Here is a 22,331-nt window from a genome sequence, read left to right on the forward strand (position 1 = left end):
GGGTAGGGTTAGTGTAACTGTAACGGGATAGAATATACAGTTTGTACAGTATAAAAACAATTACGTCTATGGAGAGTCCCCACAAAGATAGTGAACCTGTGTGTGTGTGTGTGTGTGTGTGTGTGTATGAGAGAGAGAGAGAGAGAGAGAGAGAGAGAGAGAGAGAGAGAGAGAGAGAGAGAGAGAGAGAGAGAGAGAGAGAGAGAGAGAGAGAGAGAGAGAGAGAGAATTTGCTCTGACTTAAATAGTCTATTGTGCCAAGAGTAAATTCAGGCTCAAGTGCTCCCTCTACTGACCATGACTGACATTTATTATCAGCCTCTCCATGCAGAAGGTTCAAAGCCGTTTTCCCTTAATACTCAATTACACTTCAAACAGCTGACATGATAATTTGGCACCATATGTTGAAAGACTAATAATGTATTGTTTTAGTTAATGTTTATGATGCATGCTGTTTTGTGCTGTAAAATGAAATACATCATAGGTGGCTGTGAAAACAATTGTCTTGATGTCTTCTGAGTTCTTCCTCCTGAAAATACTTACTAGTGCTTGCTAAAGCAAACATCACTACAAAAATTGTATATTTAAAATTAGAGTTAAAAAACTTCTTTACTGAGATCTTCATTACAGAGCTGGCACAGCTTAATAAAGGCAAGGGACTGTTCTATTGTATGTACTATTGTACCTGTGGTTATTTTTTCTCTCACTTTTCCTGTTATGCACTGTTCCTAGTTAGATCATGTGAGCTAGTGGTTGTTGTGAATGCAACCTTGAGATCCTGGTACCATTGTTGTGGTATTGAAAATCAAAGAAAAAAATCAGAAAGGGAAAAAAAACAAGATTTTGACCCCTAAGTTTTAAACCTTAACATCTTAGAATGAAACTAACGACTTCTAATTGTTGCAATTCTGAATCCTTAGATCCTAACCCTAACTCTTTTGCCCTAGGTAACAGACAGCGGTCGACCACCATTGATCTCCACAGCGTTTGTGAGTGTTCGCTTGATTGAGGAGAGCATCTACCCTCCTGTCATTCTTCCCCTGGACATCTTTATCACCACTGCAACAGACGAATATTCAGGTGGGGTCCTGGGTAAAATCCACGCCACTGATCAGGATGTTTACGACACTCTAACGTACAACCTCGTGCCCGATAGTTCCTCCACCTCTGAAAACTCTGGCCTCTTCTCCGTCTCCCCTGCTGATGGGAAACTTGTGGCCCGTGGGAATCTGGACGCTGGTCAATACGTCCTTAATATTACAGTGACAGATGGTCGCTTTACAGCAGCTGCCAGAGTCAATATTCACGTACGGCAGGCAACAGCACAAGCGCTCGATAACTCCATTGCGGTGCGTTTCTCCGCAATAGCACCGGAGGAGTTTATTGGAGATTATTGGCGCAACTTTTTGCGGGCTTTGCGAAACATCGCCGGTGTCCGACGCGGAGACGTACAGTTAGTCAGCTTGCAACCTGCTGCTGATGCGTCAGGTGACCTGGAAGTACTTCTTGCTCTAGAAAGGTCAGGAAGTCCATTCCAGCCCCAGGAAGTGGTGTACAGGAAGCTGAACGCCTCAGTTGGGGTAATCGAAGAGATGACTGGAGTCCGCATTGTACGAGTTGTAAAGAAACTCTGTGCCGGTTTGGACTGTCCGCTTAGTTACTGCCAAGAGACGGTTTCTTTGGAGACGGGAGCAGTGTCGGCCTACAGCACTGCCAGGATTAGTTTTGTTACTCCGCGCCACATGCGCACATCCAAATGTCTCTGTGAAGGTAAATATGCAGACAAAATGTTCCAAAACTGTATTTCACTTCCAGTCTAGAGTCATGTTAACCCTTTATGTGTGATTATAGGAGCTGAGTGTCCTGTCTTGAGTAAACTGTGTGAGGGAAGCCCCTGTCCTGAAGGAATGGAGTGTATAGAAGACCCCATGCACACCAAATTCAGATGCATCTGTCCTGACGGAAAACAGGAAGAGTGCTCAGGTATGAACACATTTCTTTTTAGTGCAACTCACACTCTATTAAAGCACTGTATTGAAGTCCCAAACTTTCATTAGTAGTACTAGCTAAGTCAAGTATCAGTATTTCCCAAATTAAACTTCAGTACGTAACTCGTCCTGCTGTATTTCTGCTACGGACAAAAAAAAAATGATTTATAAAATGGCCAATTAAGGCCAATTCACACTGCACCGATACACAGAGACCAATTCCAACAGTCACCAGATTACAGCACGTCACTTCTCAGACATTCTAAATCCGATTCAGCATGTTCAATCGGCGAAAACAAGCTCCAACAGACCCCAACAGGGGTAACTCACTGATCCGACAACGTGTCTGTTGCCATCTGTCGGTATCGGTCGGCGTGGTGTGAAATGGCCTATAGCTGTATCAAATGGAACTGATGATGTCATTGCATACTCTGTCATTGCTGTGTTACAAGCACTAATATTTTGCTCCTGAAATGGAAATTGCATTAATGTGTTTTTGGGTGTGGACATTATGATAACATCACGTGTTGGTTTGCTCTGTGTTGTAGAGCGTCAGTCCTTAACGTTCAGTGGAAATGGATATGCACGGTACAGGCTAATGGAGAACGAGAATAAAGAAGAAATGAAGCTGTCCCTCAGACTGAGAACGTACTCAACCCACGCTACTGTCATGTACGCCAAAGGCACAGACTACAGCATACTGGAGGTGAGTGTGTACTCTTAACCCCCTCAATCCTTCCAAAAAAAGAAGAGAAAACAGAAAGGGAGTTATTCTGGAGCTGGGAGAAGAGAGGGGAGCTCTTTCTCACGCATTCCACTTTGGTGAGGGAAAACCACACAACTGACAGATAGAGCAAAGGAGTCTGGGGCTGAAATGCAAGCAGTGTCATCTCCCTGCTGTTACATTATAATAATGTGTAGCTGTTTCTGCGTCTCCCCGAAGCATCATTCCTTACATCTGTTTAATCTATTTAACTGTCTGAACACTCCAATATCACACCTGCAGTACTTCCAAGATTAATCATTTTGGCTGTCTACTTAGACATCAGTTTTTATAGGCACACATTGTTGGGCATCATAAGTTGTTGTTCTGTCAAAAAATGTTGCTGAATTTGCCTGTAAAACAAACAAAACAAAAAATAAGAAAAAAAAATGTTGCATGTGCTTTGATGGCCTTGGGTTGCTTACTAGGTTTTAATCTTGCGTAGCCAAACCTTCAGGCTGACAGCAGAAGTTCTGGACTCTATCGCAGCTGTCATTGGCCAAGGACCGCCCAAGAAGATGTTTGACTGAGATGTAACACAACCAATCACAGTTCGCTTTGTTCTGCATCATGTTTAGGGCCATGAAAATGTAAAGTCGATGTCCCTGCAATAACATAACCGATCTAATCATCGATTATCTAATAAATTATTAATTTAAGAACATTGTGCAAGTTAAATGCAACAATTTAGCTGCGAACTTCATATACTTTTGAAAATCCAGTGGTTAGTTGATCCTGGTAAGCACTCATTGTCACAGTTGTAAACACAACTGCGTTCTTCTTCCACGAGGGAGTAGGCGTCATGGCATTTGCTTGCAGGCGGACCGTTAAAGAACGCAACACACACACGCCTCACGGACATCCTGTAGAATTCAACCAGAATCAAATCAGATGACGACTTCGAAACTCCTGAAGTGTTCCCAGAAAAGTGTGCCATATGTATCAGACGTTCAGCCAACGGTCCGTGAGCGTGACCGTCTGAGGCTGAGACTAACTAGGTTTTGAGACACCTATTTAAATTCATAGAACTTAATGGAAAATAAAAGGATTTTATATTTTTTAAATTGTTTTTGTAAATATTATAATTTAGTTTTTAAATAGTTATTTATTGTTTTATTTTTATTATATTTAATAATAATAAATAATCATTTTAAATAATATTTAAAAATATTGACTAATAATAGGCTTATGGTAGATTTGAGATACTGTCTCGTTTTAACTTTATCCTAGATGTATGTGATTGGTGATTAGAATTGGGTCAGCATGAATGAAACTATGTGCGTTTGTTTCAGATTGTGAACGGCCGCCTACAGTACAAGTTTGACTGTGGCAGTGGACCTGGTGTGGTGTCTGTGCACAGTACCCAGGTCAGTGACGGAGAGTGGCACACAGTCTCACTTGAGGTAGACGGCAATTACGCCAGACTGGTCCTGGATCAGGTCCACGCTGCATCCGGCACGGCTCCAGGCACTCTCCGCACCCTTAACCTTGACACAAGCATGTTCTTTGGGGGTCATGCACGTCCGGCGTCCGGCTCAGGAAGACTTGTAAATGGGCTGCGGGGTTGTCTGGAGGGGATCGTGTTTAATGGGCGGGAGCTGCCACTGTCTCAGGTTCGAGGGGTTCACTCAGTGCTAGAGGAGTTGGTCGAAGCGGCTCCCGGGTGCAGTTTGGCTCCTCCAGTCCAGGGCTGTTCCAGTAACCCCTGCACCAATGGAGGCACATGTTCATCACTGCCTAATGGAGGTATGTGTGGGAAAAAAGTGCATTTCTTTTTTTTTTTTTACATTGTGGACTGACTAATATGCTGTGCTCTAATGTGTTGTTGTAGGATATTTCTGTAAGTGCACTGCTGCGTTCATGGGTACTCATTGTGAAGTTACTATCAGCCCCTGTGCTTCTAATCCCTGCCTCTATGGAGGCACATGTATCCCACGAGGAGGAGACTTCTACTGCCAGTGCAGAGGACAATACTCTGGCCAACGGTAAGAGCACATGCACATGTGACCCCAGAAATTATTCAGACACTTAGACAACACATTTAAATTCATTCATTTAATTGCATTAGATAACAATATCAAAATCATATGGCATCTGCAAACAAATTATGTGAGGTCTTTAGGTGCAAATTCTTGGTATTATCTATCTATATACATGTTTTCTGTATTTTCAAATAATGTTCAGATACTTTGTTTTAATGTTGAACATTAATATTTTATTTTGTTTGATAAATTAAACTTTTTTTAATATATTAAGAGCTTTGCTCTAATTTTGTTCAATGACATTCATACATTTTTAAGAGTGGCTTAAATGTCCAGTTTTTTTTTTTTGTGCCAGCTTTACACTATCATCACACTCTCATTACACTGACTGTTTTAGCAGATAAATGTGTTTACTTTTCATGCTTTTTCTTCTTAAATGATAAAATAATTAGACTAACAAAGAAGAACAGGATGTAGTGCAAAGTGCAAAAAAAGTTATTTTTCTATTTTAATAACATTGTATACTCCAGATATGTAGCCAAGTAAAAGTAAGCTCTGTCAATATTTTCATTAATTGAAACTTCATTAATATGCATAGTCTGACTCAAACCTAAGAAAAATACTTCAGAGATCCATGTGGCATTTTCAGTAATTCCTGTTAAATTGGAAATGTAATCAGTAGCTTTCAGAGGCGATGTGATTGGTAATCACATTTAATTCAGCAAGACGGAGTCAATTTTCTCTTTGAGGAATTTCTACTGCAGTTAAAAACTATCCAAACACAGTTCTTTGTATTTAAAGTTTTTCTAAATGTGTGCGTGTGAAGTTTCTGTCTGACGATTTGGCTCATTTTAATTTTCTATCAGGTGTCAGCTGGGTCCATACTGCACAGATAACCCGTGTAAGAACAGTGGCAAGTGCATTGATAGCCTGGACGGCCCTGTTTGTGAGTGTGAGCCAGGTTTTCAAGGAGTCAGGTAAATATTTTGATCCATCTTATGAACCAACAAAACTGCTAAAAATTCAGCTTTGCCACCACATGAATAAATTACACTTTAAAATGTATACAAATAGAAGTTATTTTAAATTGTAATAATATTAATGTTTGTCCTCTATATTTATCAAAATAGCCTTATGAGCATAAGAGATGTCTTACTGACGCCATGTTTGTGTGTGTTTATGTGTTTAGATGCCTCAGTGATGTAGATGAGTGCCTGAAGAACCCTTGTGGCAATGGTGGTCACTGCCAGAACACATACGGCTCCTTCAACTGTAACTGCTCCACGGGTTACAATGGGCAGCATTGTGAACTCCGTTCCGAAATCCGCAACGAATTTGTCTCCACTTCTTGGAACATTGGCCTGGAGGAAGTTATTGGAATTGTTGTTTTCGTCGTCAGCATCTTCCTTCTTGTCCTTATCTTCGTTGTGGTTCGCAAGCGCATTTGTCGGCGCTCAAAATCCAAATCTGACGATGAAGACAAGCTCAGGGTAGGCACGGGGGCCACGCACGCTTTCCTCCAGCGACCGTACTTCGACGCCAAACTCAACAAGAACATCTACTCCGACATCCCGCCGCAAGTCCCCGTGCGGCCCATTTCCTACACACCCAGCATTCCAAGCGACTCCCGCAACAATCTAGACCGCAACTCCTTTGAGGGCTCAGCCATACCGGAACACCCAGAATTCAGCACATTTAACCCCGACTCGGTGCATGGGCACAGGAAGACGGTGGCTGTCTGTAGTGTAGCTCCTAACTTGCCTCCTCCCCCACCCTCTAACTCAGTGTCTGACAGCGACTCCATACAGAAGCCCAGCTGGGATTACGACTACGATGGTACGTACGGAGCCCCATCTCTAATCCAAATGTTGTGTAAAACAATCTATTTCATGTGCTCAGTAAGTAAGCTTGAGTGACTGTTTTCTTCTCCTCACAGCTAAAGTAGTGGACTTGGACCCATGTCTGAGTAAGAAAATGGTGGAAGACAGTGCCTGTCACCCATACAACACCAGAGGCAGCATGTCTGAGGTCCATTCTCTCAGCTCCTTCCAGTCCGAGTCCTGCGACGACAATGGTACGTTTGCTTTTACACAGATGACTGGTTGTAATCAGCCGGTTAAACTGCAAATTATAAGTGAAATACTGACATGTTTGTATATATTTTTTTTTCCCGGATATCAGAATTATTTATATAGCATGTTTCTCTGTAATAAGATGAAAAAATAGTGTGAAATAATGAAGCTTCTTCAGTAGACAGAAAGGGCTATGTTTGGAATGGAGCACTAGTGTACTGCATACTACATACTGCGATACATACAGACTGCGATACATACAGACAGTATATTTCTACAAATTTTTGGTAAAATTGCGTGCGAAGAAATTTTTTTAAAATAGTTGGTTGCTACGTTAGTAACAGTAGTTGTAGCCATACCTGCAAACTCATCTTACTGCAAAATTTGCTGTTGCGACAAGGATTTTTTTTTTTGTGAAAAATGAAATTGTTGTTTAACTTCCTTTCTTCTCTTTGTCAGTGCAGCCCTGCCTATATATATATATATATATATATATATATATATATATATATATATAGACTCATCTTTCTTTAAAGGGTACATAACACACTCAGTTTCAGCCAATCTCATGTTAATCTTGAGTACCTATATAGTATTGCATCCTTCATATCTCCGAAGAGTCTTCAGTTTTATCATATTTATAAAAGACATATACTCTGTCACAGCTGAACTCATGGAGGCGTGCAGTGGGTGGAGCAAAAGAGTCACAAGCACACACACACACACAATACATCATGGCATTATCTTTGGGTAACTTTCGATTAACTATACATTTGTGTTGTTTACATTATATGCATTTACGCGCCGATTGACAAAACACAGACATTTGATGCATTTTCACTCACCATCTGCGGTTTCGACTCATGACTGGGAACAAACAAACACACTTGCAGAACTCCGTTGCTGCTCTGAAAAAAAGAAAAAAAAACTGCATCCCCTGTTTCCTTAACGCTGGCTTCTTTGGGAAGCTAAACATGGTTATCTTTCCCTCACAACCAGTAACACACTTTATTTAGTGACAAAGTTGATTTCGTTGTCTAAAAACAAAATGACAGCACTGCCAACGGCTCCCGTAACCCGAACAAAGCTCATTGATGGGCGCTTGCTTGCTCTCGCTCTGGTTGATGTGCACACACGCTCGTCTGGGAGAAGGGCCCATACAAGGAATTCTTCCCTTTATGAAGTCATACAGGGCCATACTCGATAAAAACTTTGCGAAACTTGTTCGAATCCTGAAGGAATGTATTTGGCACAGAAATACTCCGTCATACGTCAAACACATTTTTTTTAAAAATTTTGGCCACGTTTAGCATGAGAATCCAACTCTTTAACAGTGTAAATAATTCAGCATGCATGAAATAGCATTAAAAATCAGGTTTAAGGGCCAGTCCGGAGTTTGCAGATATGAGTAGTATGTGCTACACACTACCACGTTATGTTACTTGTGTTTAAATCCATTTTTTGGTGTGAAAACTTTGATAAAAGTATCTGATATTATTGATTATTCGGCATACTAGAAAGGTCAACACTGGTTATTCTCTTGATAGGGGAAATTTGCATACTGTGCACAGTGTGTAGAAACAGTATTAGTATGCTATTCCGAACATAGCCACAATTTCTTGCATGTTCTTCTAGTAGACAGACCTCTATACAGTTCATCATATGGTTACTGTTTTTTTTGTTTCTGCTAACCCTGTCTGTCTTTATTTTACTGATGTAACTGAGTGTAACGGGTGATATGTTTTGGGTCATGTGTTATGTCGTTTTTCTCTCTCTTCCTTATCGCTGCACTGGGGCTTCAGCTCCCATTTGGATCAAATCTCACCACAGACACCGAGCAAGGTTTTAAATAGAGGCCTGCTCGTAAGTGAACACTCGCCCACGGTGAAAGGAAGCGATCACTAAAGGCCCTGTGAAATTCTCAATGCATAAAAAGAAGAAAGCGTGTCTTCCCTCCAAAACCCCCTCGCCTTTTTGTTTTGCAGTTGCTCTCAGCAGCTTCTCATAAGTTTTTCATCAGTTCAAGGCAACATCTGAGAATAACCTATATAGTGTCTCTATTAGTTCTCTGTGTGGAATTCATGTTTTGGATCTCTTCTCTTTTTTTCCCCCCTTCCCTTTGTTTCTCTTAATGAAGCCAATGGATCGGTGAAGACACCAGCTCAGAGTATAAAAGCAGGGTATGAAAAGTACACATGATGGGTCTCTGTTGATCCTGATAACGATATCTGAAAGCCCTTTCACATGGCTCGTGGCAGCGTTCCCCAGTGCGTTGAACTGCAGGAAAGAAACAGTCAAGCTGTAGTGTGTATATTGTGCGGTCAGGTTGAACGTTGTAACACAGTGCTTAAAGTACAAACAGTGTCAGCTTTGAACCATTTGCTGCTGACCTTTCAAAGCAAAGCAAAGATAATGACGTAAAGATGTCATTATGAGGCCGGTGTCAGTGCAAAAATGAAAAAAAGCTAAAAGAGAGACTGATTTAGTGCAAATCTAGGCAAAGATGTGTATATAATTGGACTCAGAGAATAATCGTCATGTTATGCACATTAGATATTGGTCGATCAGAGCGGCGAATGATGCTTGTGTTGAGAAGTTTGTTGAAGCTAGGGATGCGTCAGCATGGCGTGTTATTTATGTACTATTGTGGTATTTATTCATATTTTGAATTAGCTTTTATTTTCAATTTTAAGTTTTAGTAATTTATGTGCTTTTGTCCTTTTTATTAAAATATTCCTATGTAGCCATATTTTTATTCAAATTTTAGTAATTGAATTACTTATTTTGGTTAGTTCGCAATGCAACATTTACATTTTTTTGTGTTTTTATTTGTTTTAGTTAATGATAAAAACACTGCAGGATGGTCTGCTAGTTTGTTCAGTTCCTAGATTCTGTTTTATGCTTTTTTTTTTGCAGTTTGAAGTGGATAATACAATTCCTAGTAGGTAACGTGTTCATGTGAAAACTTATAAAGAAGTCACATCTCTTAATTTGTCCCCTTTTGAGCATCGTCATTATAACCTGAAAAAAGGCAAACTGTCCAACTGCAAAAAAGTCAACTTTTAAACCTCGATACTGTTAACCAGGGCCGTAACAGGACAAGTCCCCCCCAATAATTAGAAATGGCCAAATTGTCCCCTCCAATATTGGAAATTCTTGCACTGCACTTCATTACACAGCACTCTGTATGTTAAGATGACAAAAAAGCTTTAAAAGTTAAATTTTTAGTCTGGTCTGCCTCAGGTGTAACGGCGCTTGTCAATGTCAAAATGATTGAGATGGCAAACAAATCAAAGTAGGCGGGGTTTATGTTCTCTTTTGGCTCGTCTTCACACAGACGATTGTGTCAGTCTATCACTTAATGCCGGTGCGGGGACTCTATTCTTCCGGTGAAATCCAAAACAAAATTCACACGTGTCCCTGCTCTCAATATACAATCATTGAACATTGCTTTTTAATAAAGAAAAAAAACTATATGAGGGTGGATTAGAACCTGGAACCTTTGACACGGTTTACAAAAACTCTACTACCAGACCACTAAGGAATTCAAATGTTAACAGCGGATCTATGTATTTATTCAATAACGGGAAGAATCTCGAGACTAATATATTTGATTCAAATGAATGCAAATATTATTTGCAAATAGTCCTAAAATTATTATTTTTCCAACTAGCATTAGACCTAGAATTTCATTCACTGTTCTGTTTCGTTATGCTTTATAAAAATCTCTTTATGCTTGAAAAAAAATTGATCCCCCCAATGTTCAAGACATGGTGACGGCCTTGCTGTTAACTCCATTCAGTTGTTTTTTTTAATTCATGAGCACATCCTGTGTGACTGCGTGTCTGAACCTACTAGTGGATTTTGATTTGTAGTTTTGAACACCCCCGAGTCATGTGAAAGGGACAAAGTCATCTAACCTTTGAATCTTGACCCTCATTTGACCTTTTCAACCCCTGATCTTGACCCCACTTAATCTCTGATATATACTAATGCATTATATTGAACAGATGGACCATATTTCCTTATGGCCATGTACCCGCATATTCCTCTAAAACGTCAACCCTGCTTATTTCATTTTTCTCCATCTGTTGGTTTTGGTTTGGGGCCAGAGAGTACCTTTGTTCTCTTTTATCTTTGAGAATTTTCCTGATCCTTCCTTCCATCTCTCTGTTAATGTGTGTAATCATGAGCACAACGTCAACCGTCACTCCCACTGTCACTGAGCTCAACCCAGACGTGTGCCTTACCGACACAACCAAATCCCTCTGCCATTAACCCATCCCTCAGATCACACCCTTGTCAGAAGCCAAAATCCCATAAAACCAGAGTTAGTATATGTTGTTTAAACGTGCTGGTAAATCAAATCCATCAGTTTTGTCAGATGTCAGAATGCAATCTCATCGTAAGAAACGCTTTTGTCTCTGTTTCCTCTCTCCCTCGCAATCTTGACTTCCAGTGTTTCTTTCCTGTCATGTTTACTTCTGAAAAATTAACGTTAGATTTCTTTTATCTGCCCTTCTTACAAGCCTCCCTAGTGACAGTAATCCACCTTGTCAGCTCTGTTGTTGACTCGGTGGAGAAAGAAGGTATTCTTTTGCTGCTTCATTGCTGATTATTGAGTGTCTGTTTTAGTGTTTGGTGGGTGATTATTATCTGTCAAAAATGCCATTTTCTTCACCCATACCACATCTACAGAGACTGAGAAATTAAAAAAGACTAATCACCTCTGGAAAATTTCTATCAAATGCCTCATTTGATGATTGTTCAGCTAATTTGAGATGGAAAATTGCAATCTTGCCTAGACTGATTTCACCTCCCCGCCGTTCTGTGATATGAAACAATGTTTCTGTGTAAGCAAATGGCATGAAGATCGTCTTATACCTTCATGGTTCTTACATTTGTATCCACGTCCTCTTGCACTCCTTATTTCCACTGTGTTCTTCGATTTCCTTGTATTTGACCTTTTCTCTTTCTCTCTTTTCCCTGCAATTCTGTTTGCTTTTTGTCTTAAGAGTCATTCTCGGCTCATGAACACAAGAACCCAAGAGGTGATTTTTTTTTTTTTTGTACAATTTGCCTGAAGCCTCTTAAAAACTTTTTTTTTTGGCTTGGTTACCCCTTAAATACAAAACTGCATGTCCACAAATCTGTGACAAAAATTGTGTCAAATCAACTCCTAGTTTTGTCGGGGCGGCAGTGGCTCAGTGGTTCATGTAGGTTGTCTACAAACCGGAAGGTTGGTGGTTCGATCCCCGGTTCCACCTGACCAAGTGCCGAGGTGTCCATGAGCAAGACACCTAACCCCAGCTGCTCCCGACGAGCTGGATGGCGCCTTGCAGGGCTGACACCGCCGTCGGATGTGTGAATGAGTGTGTGAATGGGTGAATGTGAGGCAAAAATGTAAAGCGCTTTGGATGGCCATAGGTCTGTTAAAAGCGCTATATAAATGCAGTCCATTTACCATTTACCATTTTGTGCGATTTTTGTCACAGTATTAAAAAAGTTAAGTTTTTTGCTTTTGTGTTCCCAGTTTAACTTAGTGTTGTCTTCCTACAATTCCCCCAAACCACATAACAATAACAACCATAAAAGACTTTTCCTAATAATATATTGTGTAAAAATGAATCTTTGAAAGTACTAATTGTCATATTGTGTCAATGTTGTGTAAATCTACAAACAATAGGCATATTCTGAGTTATTGTGTATGCACTAGTGTTGTAGTACTCGAGACCGGTCTTAAGACCATTTTTTGAAGGTCTTGGTCTTGTCTCGGTCTCGACTGCATTTCTCCTCGGTCTTGTCTTGGTCTTGGACTTAGAGGACTCGGGATTTTATCTCAAGACCAGTCAAGACCACAACTGCAAGGATATCACTAAATTGCCGGTGCATTGTCTGATTCAACATCATTAATGTGATTTGATGTAAAACTTACTGCTTAAAATGCAATCAATAACTTCTTTTTAATGTGATTTATTTTGTTACTGTGCTGCCGGGTTCAAAATCAATGCAGCATTGTCTCAAAAAGGCCCAAAATGAATATAAATAACCACAAAATTCTGAGATTTAGTTTTTTATATAAATAGAATATAATTAAGCAATATCACAAGAGCAAGAGAGCTGTTTTCATGAATATAACCGTGATTGCAAATGATATTGATTTATACAAACATTCAATAAACAAAAAGTTAATATTAAATGACATTTTAAACTGTGTCTTTGCTAATTCGGCAATGTTTCGTTATTAAATGAATCGGCTGCTTTGAACAAATCGGTTGAATAAAGGATTCCGTGACTGTTAAATAATGTTTTAATGTTAATTTTTTAATGTTAAATTAATCTGAACATTATTTATGCAGGTGTAATTGTACCAATTCAGATCCAACTTCTGTGCCATGAATTGTATTGTTAGTAATTTGATTGGTAACAGCGCTATAGTGTCTTACTATTCTAATTGTATTTATTCATTAAATATAAGACATTTCTCAGACAGTAGATATGGATCTTTTAGATGAATTTAAGGAGTGCTGGTCTGGTCTTGGTCTCGGCACACGCTGGTCTTGGTCCCAACTTGGTTTCGGTTAAGGGGGTCTTGACTACAACACTAGTATACACATGTGTGGTGTGTATTTGTGTGCACTCCAGTAATATTAGTGTTAAGCTGAATGCATCTGCATTGTGTTGGTGTGATACTGACGTTGCATGCTGTTGGTTTTAAATGACCTGGCTTGTATTAACTGAGTGATTTATGAAAAGGGTTGAAATCAATTCAATTTTTGTCCAGGGATTTTCATTTGACCAAAAAAACTTGCATGGACAAAATGTGAACTTTGAACAGTTCATCAATGCATAGATTTCATTTTTTAAATACCTTTAAACTTTAAAGTCAACATAGTTTTTTTCTACAAATATTTTTTATTCATGTAGTATTTATTAATCAGTCAACATTATGCCAATTAAGAGCAAATAATGACAGAAATAATAAGCAAATAATGACAAGCTTTAAAAAAGTGTTGATGGTTATCATTTCGATCATTTCCTGATGATTAAAATCCTCCTTTTTTATACTAGTACTTCGCATGGCAGACGTAAAACCAGTAATGAATGCTATTTTAAGTTGACTTCAAAACTAAAATTGACCCCTCTGAAGTTGAATTGACCCCAGCCTTTCTTCAGTGTGTGACCCCAATCTAATCATAAGATTTTATTTTGTTCATTCTGTGGCCTGCTACCGTGATGTTTACTGTTGTTTTTGTCCAACAGGCTATCATTGGGATACATCTGACTGGATGCCGAGCGTTCAACTTCCTGGAATCCAGGAGTTCCCTCAGTATGAGGTAGTGGAGGCCCCACCCACCCTTTACAGTGACCCCGCCCTGCTGGACACGGACTACTATCCCGGCGGATACGACATCGAAAGCGACTTCCCTCCTCCACCCGACGACTTTCCTTCTCACGATGACCTTCCCCCTCCTCCGCCCGTGCCGCAGTACGGGGAGCGCTACGACACATTGCAGGCCACCACGCGGGCACTAAACAGCGCCCCCTCTAGTCCCGGAGGGTCTGTAGTACACCAGCGCCCGCCCTTACCCCAACTCTACAGCCTCACCCAATATCTACCCCACCACCATTACTCTTCAGACCCCGAACCCCACACCAACCCCACCAGCACCATCACATCGTCCTCCAGCGGAGGATACCGGCGCGGAGGCTTCCCACTGGGCTATGGCCGCGACTTCGATCCCCCTGCCGCCGATAACATGTCACTGTCGCTGTACACATCCACGGCGTCCTGTTCGGACATGTCCGCCTGCTGCGAGGAGTCGGAAGTGATGATGAGCGATTACGAGAGCGGAGGAGAGGAGGAGGAAGCGCAGTTTCAGAGGCTCGTCATACCGCCGCTGGACTCTCAACATCAGCAGCATACTGAAGTCTGACACTGGATCCAACACAAAAGTATCAAAAGTGCCTAAATGAAAACCCTGCTACAGGAGACTGTGTTCAAACCATAACCACACGACGTACACGGTACACAAACGTAGTCTTACACTTAACGTAAATGCCAAACATCCCAACGCACACACCGTATACATCTGATCTCACTGAAGAGGGGTTTTGGAAAGACTCGCTTGAACATGAGTTCTCTTCAGTAGCTCTTGTGGGCTGTTATTAATATTATTATTATTATTTAACAGTATTGAGAGAGAGCATTAAACTTGGCTGTGCCGTTAAATAATACATTGATCATCTTGCTCAAGATCATGCTGAGATGTTATCCAGAAAATTAAAACTGATATATTTGTCATGGATAATGGGAGAAAAATCATCATTTCAAGGTGATATCTGCATTTGCATAGATATAACCATGCAAACTGTTTTTTTTATACAAATCCTCAGTCATTTGTAATGTAAATGTTAATGTACAGTTTTGATTTCAAGGTTTTACTAGGTTTCTGTAGATATTTTTTGCTTTTCTTTTCCAAAAAAGAAAGAAAGACAGGAAAAAGTAGTAAACAACTCAAATGGTGTGTCATTATCAGCCTTACTGTATGTTCAGTCACAAGCAAAGAATCTAAAAATAAAAATAATGTAAAGGATATGAATGTGTGATCGTCACAACATGCGTTCATTTCTGAAAGGATCCTCTGATGGACGTCTGCATTTTCTTGTGATGTGTTATGTTTTCTTTCTTTTTTTTTTTTCATTTGTTGTTTGTAAATTGTGACTTTGGAACATCTTTATTTTTTGACCATGAAAATGGGACACAATATATTTATAGTGCGAGATTATTCACAGACATGTGACTTTTTCAGGGTCCGCGTGTGTGTGTGTGAGCAATGCTATGGTCTTGTTTTATGATTTTTATTAAATACTGCCACTAGCTTAACTGCTTTACTACTGGCAATAAATTATTCTCTAAAATGGGTGTTTGTCTTGCATGCATTTATTTACTTTTTATACACAGATTTAGGCAGAACAATTGAGCTATTCAATGCTTGAATGTGTTGATCCGATTTGAGCAGTACGTGCTATGTTAGCAATTCAGATGCATTATTTGTCAGACAGTGACAGAATATAAGATAGGCAGCTTTTAGAATCTAGATTTTATGATCTTATGAGATGTTTATTTTAGTTTACATTGGATTGTAACAGCTCCATTATGACAATAATTAGAATTGCAGTTTTTAACCGATAGCTAAGCTATAACATCTGAGATGAAAAGTTCCCGTAAAATGTCACTTGTATGGCTGAATCTCACAAAACCTTCTTTGAAAACCCTTGATACAATAGGCTACAAAAAATAAACATAAATCAGTTTCTGACAGATATATTAGATTTAGAGATTTCCGTGTATTCTGTCACTCGCTATATACTAGCTTTGTGCCTCACTTATTTTTTACAGATGCTTATCGAATAAACGAGTTGAAATTGTTATAATGTGACAACAATAAGACCAGAAACACTGAATTCAACCTCTAGTTCGTCTGGTATTCAGTGTTGGGGAAAGTTACTTTGAAAAGTAATGCATTACAATATTGCGTTACTCCCTTAAAAAGTAACTAATTGAGTTACTTTTTAAGAAAAGTAATGTGTTACGTTACTTTTGCATTACTTTTTCTCACCTGGGCTGGGCTTGTTTTTGGGTTTTTTTTATTACAAAAAAGTTATATTTTTGTGCAACGGTAAAGACCTCTTCATACCAAAATTGAAATAATAAGCCCCAGGCTGAGGTAAAAATGCAAATTCACGCATGAACAGTAGAGGGCGCTGCTCTGCTGTGCTGCCATTCTGGATAATGGTAGAATAGGATGCAGGAGAAAAAAGTTTTACCAATAAAAACAAAAATTCTAGTAATTTTCATCATCAAAGGTCAGCAGCAATACATTGGTAAATTAAATATAAAGGTAGATTATGCATAAAAATAGTTGTTTTATTTAACATTTAATTATTGGAGGTTTGCATAGTACTCTGATTTTACATTTGACTGATTTTATTCATTTTGAGAAGTACAGAATCTTTATTGTGCAAGTGCGATAAATAAATGCTCACATTTAGTCTAGAAGTACAATAACCATCATGTTTACACACAACGCCTCTGCACTTATTTTTCTCAACATGGGGGCTGGAGAGCTGTCAGTCAAATTAATGTGAAAAAGTAACTCAGATATTTTTGTTTTTAAAAGTAATGTGTTACTTTACTAGGTACTTGGAAAAAGTAATATTATTACGTAACTCAAGTTACTTGTAATGCGTTACCCCCAACACTGCTGGTATTTACTGTGCGAAAATATGATATTGGGTTAATAACCTTATATTATAACTCCCAGATGACCGGTAAAAAAGATATAATTTTGTGCCCGGGTGTGTGCGTTAGGCTATATTTCTTTATGTGACAGTTCAATAAACAAGTAACTTATATTTTAGACAAAATATAGCAAGTAATATTTTCTCTGCCTACAAAAATAGTTCAAAGCTGAACCGTTTATACATCAACCTTTGTTCCTAAATTATTACATTTTTATTATGTTCTTTTTGTTGAAACAATCAGTTGATTGATTCAAATGACTCAGGCATAAAGACGGTCACTTTTCGCCACCTACTTGCATAACGATGTAACTTGTAGAAAATCAGTTGTCACTGTCAAATGATTCTTAGATGAAATATAATGATATTATATACATGAGATATTAAAAAGGGCCAAATTCATTTTTTATGACTTGTTTCCAATAGTGGCTATGTAAGACTGAAAATATTTTCAAACAGTATATATTTATAATAAATTGAATGTCTTTCGTATAGATAAACTGCTCCATGTATGTTGCTCCTTGTGAAAGTATAAGCTCAGTATTCTGATATAACTTATCCAAGATGAATCAAAACTTTATTATATTCTTTTGTTTAAAATCAGTTTGTTAAGGCTCATTGTGTGGAACTGCTTTGGGTGCATCCAGGAACCAAATTTGTTTTTATTTTATTTTATTGTTGGCACCATGATTACCATTAACATCAGTTATAATAAATACACTGACAAACTGAACCAAGTACAAAATAAGAATTGTTCATTGCATATTATAAATACATTTTAATACATGCACTTGGAAAATGCCATTAAAAGGCTTAATAACAATGCAGAAAAAATGACACAGTACACGTTTTCACTGTGTGATGGTCCATCCCAGATGCCTCCGAGCCCAGAGAAGTCGACGGCGCTTCTGGACACTGTTAACATAGGGCTTCCTTTTGGCACAGTACAGTTTTAACTGGCATTTGTTGATGTAACTACGTATTGTGGTACTTGACAAAGGTTTGCCAAAGTAGTCCTGAGCCCATGTGGTGATATCGCTTATAGATGAATGACGATTCTTGATGCAGTGCCGCCTGAGGGATCGGAGATCACGGTTGTTCAGCTTAGGCTTGCGCCCTTGTCCTTTACGCACTGAAATTCCTCCAGGTTCCTTGAATCTTTTAATTATGTTATGCACTGTTGAATGTGAAATATCCAAATCTCTTCCAATCTTTCTTTGAGGAACATTGTTTTTAAACATTTCAATAATTTTCTCACGTATTTGTTGGTAAACTGGCGATCCTCGGCCCATCTTTGCTCCTAAAGGATTAGACCTTTCTTGGATGCTGCTTTTGTACCAAATCATAATTACAATCACCTGTTGACATCACCTGTTTCAAATCACATCATTATTTAACCATTTTACCTCATTACTAGCCCTAAATTGCTCCTGTCCCAACTTTTTTAAATGTGTTGCAGGTCTGAATGACAGGAAAGGATGCATATTTACAAATGACATGAAGTTGACCAGACAAAACATGAAATATTTTGTGTTCATATTGTCTGCAATGAAATACAAAGTCAAAGTAAATTTAGAAATCACTTCTTTTTTTTATTTGCGTTTTCCATACTGTCCCAACTTTTTCTGATTTGGGGTTGTAGTTCCCTTTCAGTCGGTCACCGATGTATTGGGATCACTTCAGGGAGCCCCTATCTTCTTCGAGTGTATACAGAACGAGCCAATACACATTGGCGTGCAAGATTTGCAGCGCGGGTATGAATACGGAAGCAGATGCAGCGCGTTTTGTCTTTCACTTTGGAGCCGAGCAGCTGTTTGTTCCTGTTTTGAAGAGTGTGTGGAGAAACAAGTCAAAGAGCCTCTCTTTGCTTGTGGTGTTGGTGTCACGGCACGATCAGCTGTGGTTTTCACAGCATTCTAAGAGTGTGGGCATCTTCAATGAGATCGCTGTTTTTACAGCTGTACAGAGTTGGTTTCGGTTGAGGGCGTTCCGATTGCAGTGAGAGTACACAGCAGGACTGCCTGCCTGTGTACCGCGGGTATCCTGTGCTTCGGCACTGTGTAAAGAGAGTTATTTCCCTAAAAGAGTGACACTGCATCTTTTTCAAGATCTCATTCCACTCATACGTTTCTGGGTGTGGTCGTTCCCTGGCGTCAGCTGACGGTCACAATTGTTGTCTCACGTGTTTTGTGGATAGTTCATATTCATGTTCTCACTGCAGGACAATCTCGGTATTAAGGTCAAGACTCGCTTACCCAGATCTAGTCTCTTTCCTGGTCCCCAGAAAAGGGCTACTTCGGCAAATAGCCAGGTTGACATCAGGATTACGGTCAGGGTTTCCCCACCGAGGCAATCTCCATGGGCCCCTCACTCCTCTGTAACACCGCAACCGGTGGAGCTTCCAAGAGAACGTCCTAGTCCTCCTCAAAGTGAAGGACCAGCCATTTAATTCGGGGCTCCGGCTGACGTTCATATGACGATTGCAGCATCGGAGGGGGAGCTTCAGACGTCTGGGGATGAAGACTCGGCTGCATTGCCTCCTAATGGGCAGGTAGCATTGCTTGAGTCTGATCCAGAATTGATAGCTATGCTATCCCTGGCTGCCAAAAAGGTTGGGCTCGTGTGGTTGCCTCGACTGTGTCCAGAACCTTCTATGTTGGATGATTGGTTTCTCTGGGCGGTTCGTGCTGGTTCTCAGCGCCCCGCACCGGTGCCATTCTTCCCGGAGGTACATGAAGAGATTACCAGATCATAGACGGCACCTTTTTCTGCAAAAAAAATGGTCTGGTACCTCTACTGTCTCCCTCCACCTTCAAAGTAGGCTGTCCAAAATAGGCTGTCTCCCTCCACCTTCAAAGTGTATGCTACCGCTATCGCTGCACATCACAATGCAGTTTATGGTAAATCTTTGGGGAAACACGATTTGATCGTCAGGTTCCTGAGGGGAGTGAGGACACTAAATCCTCCTCGCTCTCACTCTTTACCCTCTTATAACTTGTCTCTGGTGCTTATGGCACTGCAGAGAGCGCCCTTCGAACCTCTGCAGTCAGCGGAGTTGAAGATCCTGTCATGGAAGACAGTATTGGCTTCCATCAAGAGGGTAAGGGACCTGCATGCATTAACGATCGACGAATCACGCCTAGTATTCGGCCCGGCTAACTCTCACGTGACCCTGAGACCCCGGCCTGGATACAAGCCCATGGTTCCCACCACTCCTTTCAGGGACCAGGTGGTGAGCCTGCAAGCACTGCCCTCAGAGGAGGCAGACCCAGCCCTAGTTTTTCTCTGTCTCGTGGCTATAGATGGACAGAATGCAAAGCTTGAGGTCCTCAGACCAGCTCTTTGTCTGTTATAGAGGCCAGCAGAAGGGAAAGGCTGTCTCCAAGCAGAGGATGCCTTACCCGCACGGGTTGAGAGCCCACTCCACAAGGAGTGTTGTCTCTTCCTGGGCGCTGGAACATGGCCCCTCGCTGACAGATACTTATAATTTGTTAATAATTTGTTACATTTATATAGCGCTTTTCTAGGCACTCAAAGCGCTTTACATATAGAAGGGGGATTCTCCTCAACCACCACCAATGTGCAGCATCCACCTGGATGATGCGACGGCAGCCATATTGCGCCAGAACGCCCACCACACACCAGCTGATTGGTGGAGAGGAGACAGAGTGATGAAGCCAATCTGTATATGGGGATGATTAGGAGGCCATGATGGAGAGGGGCCAATGGGCAAATTTGGCCAGGATGCCGGGGTTACACCCCTACTCTTTATCGAAGGACATCCTGGGATTTTTAATGACCACAGAGAGTCAGGACCTCGGTTTAACGTCTCATCCGAAGGACGGTGCTTGTTACAGTATAGTGTCCCAATCACTATACTGGGGTGTTAGGACCCACACAGACCACAGGTTGAGCAGACCCTGCTGGCCTCACTAACACCTCTACCAGCAGCTACCTGGTTTTCCCAGTTGGTCTCCCATCCAGGTACTAACCAGGCTCAGCCCTGCTTAGCTTCAGTGGGAAACCAGTCTTGGGCATCAGGGTGATATGGCTGCTACTTGTAGAGCTGTGGGCTGGGCGACACCCAACACGTTCGCTAGATTCTTTAGCCTTCGTGTAGAGCCGGTTTCTTCCTGTGTGCTCGCTTCAACCAGCCAGTAACTCCGAAATACCCATTCTAGTGTTGGCTTGCTGTGCCATTCCCCTACTACTGGCCTGGATATGTGCGCTTATTGCTCCAGTAAGTTCCCCAGCATTCAGATGTGGCGGAGTGCCTGACGCCAGGTCCAGTGCCAGTAAGTGCACCCTGAGCTGGATGCCAACCGCCATTAAAAAGAAGAAGAAAAAGTGACAAGTGAAGTGATATAATGTCTTTTCCCCCTCCTTCCGGCTCATTAAACCTGATTGTGTCTGTTTCCTCAACAGGAAAATGTAGATGCATGTCAGTCAAATCCATGTAAAAAGTGGAGCATGCCTAAGGATACCAGCAAAGGAATGAGGGAATAAAGCATCACCAACATTTATATACAAAATGTCCTAAATAAAAAATGTTACTGTTTATTTATTCATTTATTAGGACCATACACATTAATTAACGATGGTGTTATATACATTTTAAGCCACACTAGCTATATTTAATGTATAAATATACTATATTCTCAATATAATATACACTGAAGTATGCACTTTCTACCTGACTCAAATATTATATTTTTTTTATGAAAAAGAAAAGTGGTAGGGATGTGATTTATATCTTATTTAATAATCATCTAAATCATTTATCCGTGCACATCATAATTTTATTTAAATGTGCCATCAAGGACACAAGTCTGAGAAATGCCTATAAAACTGCATTGTTTATAGACACACAGGACTATTCCCACCACCACAAGGAAATGAACATTGTGCAGGGATGTTATAAATATTTTAAATAAAATAATGGCCTTTTTAATCATCAAAAATAAACTCATTTTTGAGTTTGACAACAAACACCACAAAACACAGTTATACAGCATAGTTCAAAACATATAATAATTAATAATTTCTGAACATTGACTCTCAGTCATTATGGTCCTCTCTTCAGGATGTTTTTTGCTACCTTTTTTCACTATTATTTCCTATTATCTTATACCTTGGGCCATCACAAGTTGATAACGACCACCCCCAACTCAGCCCTGTGCTGAAGTGCAGTCAGCACCAGTGAATGCAGGCAAGGCCAGAA

The 22,331-nt window shown here is 40.3% G+C and overlaps 1 protein-coding gene across 2 annotated transcripts in view; it reads left to right on the forward strand.

Moving 5' to 3' along the window:
• Window positions 1-15,731, forward strand: part of fat1a (FAT atypical cadherin 1a) — a 114,552-nt gene extending 98,821 nt beyond the window's left edge. Inside the window, exons 19-28 of one of the 2 annotated variants that reach the window (XM_079813568.1) lie at window positions 948-1,770; window positions 1,852-1,983; window positions 2,537-2,694; window positions 4,044-4,497; window positions 4,583-4,736; window positions 5,600-5,710; window positions 5,923-6,569; window positions 6,670-6,807; window positions 11,821-11,856; window positions 14,069-15,731. In XM_079813568.1, coding sequence (XP_079669694.1) covers window positions 948-1,770; window positions 1,852-1,983; window positions 2,537-2,694; window positions 4,044-4,497; window positions 4,583-4,736; window positions 5,600-5,710; window positions 5,923-6,569; window positions 6,670-6,807; window positions 11,821-11,856; window positions 14,069-14,742 — 3,327 coding nt within the window. In that variant the 3' untranslated portion in view covers window positions 14,743-15,731. The remainder of the gene's footprint in view (window positions 1-947; window positions 1,771-1,851; window positions 1,984-2,536; window positions 2,695-4,043; window positions 4,498-4,582; window positions 4,737-5,599; window positions 5,711-5,922; window positions 6,570-6,669; window positions 6,808-11,820; window positions 11,857-14,068) is intronic. The other variant, XM_079813569.1, reaches the window with a different exon arrangement.
• Window positions 15,732-22,331: the final 6,600 nt, after the last annotated feature.

The sequence above is a fragment of the Gobio gobio genome (assembly GCF_949357685.1).
Source record: "Gobio gobio genome assembly, chromosome: 3".
NCBI classification, from domain to species: domain Eukaryota; kingdom Metazoa; phylum Chordata; class Actinopteri; order Cypriniformes; family Gobionidae; genus Gobio; species Gobio gobio.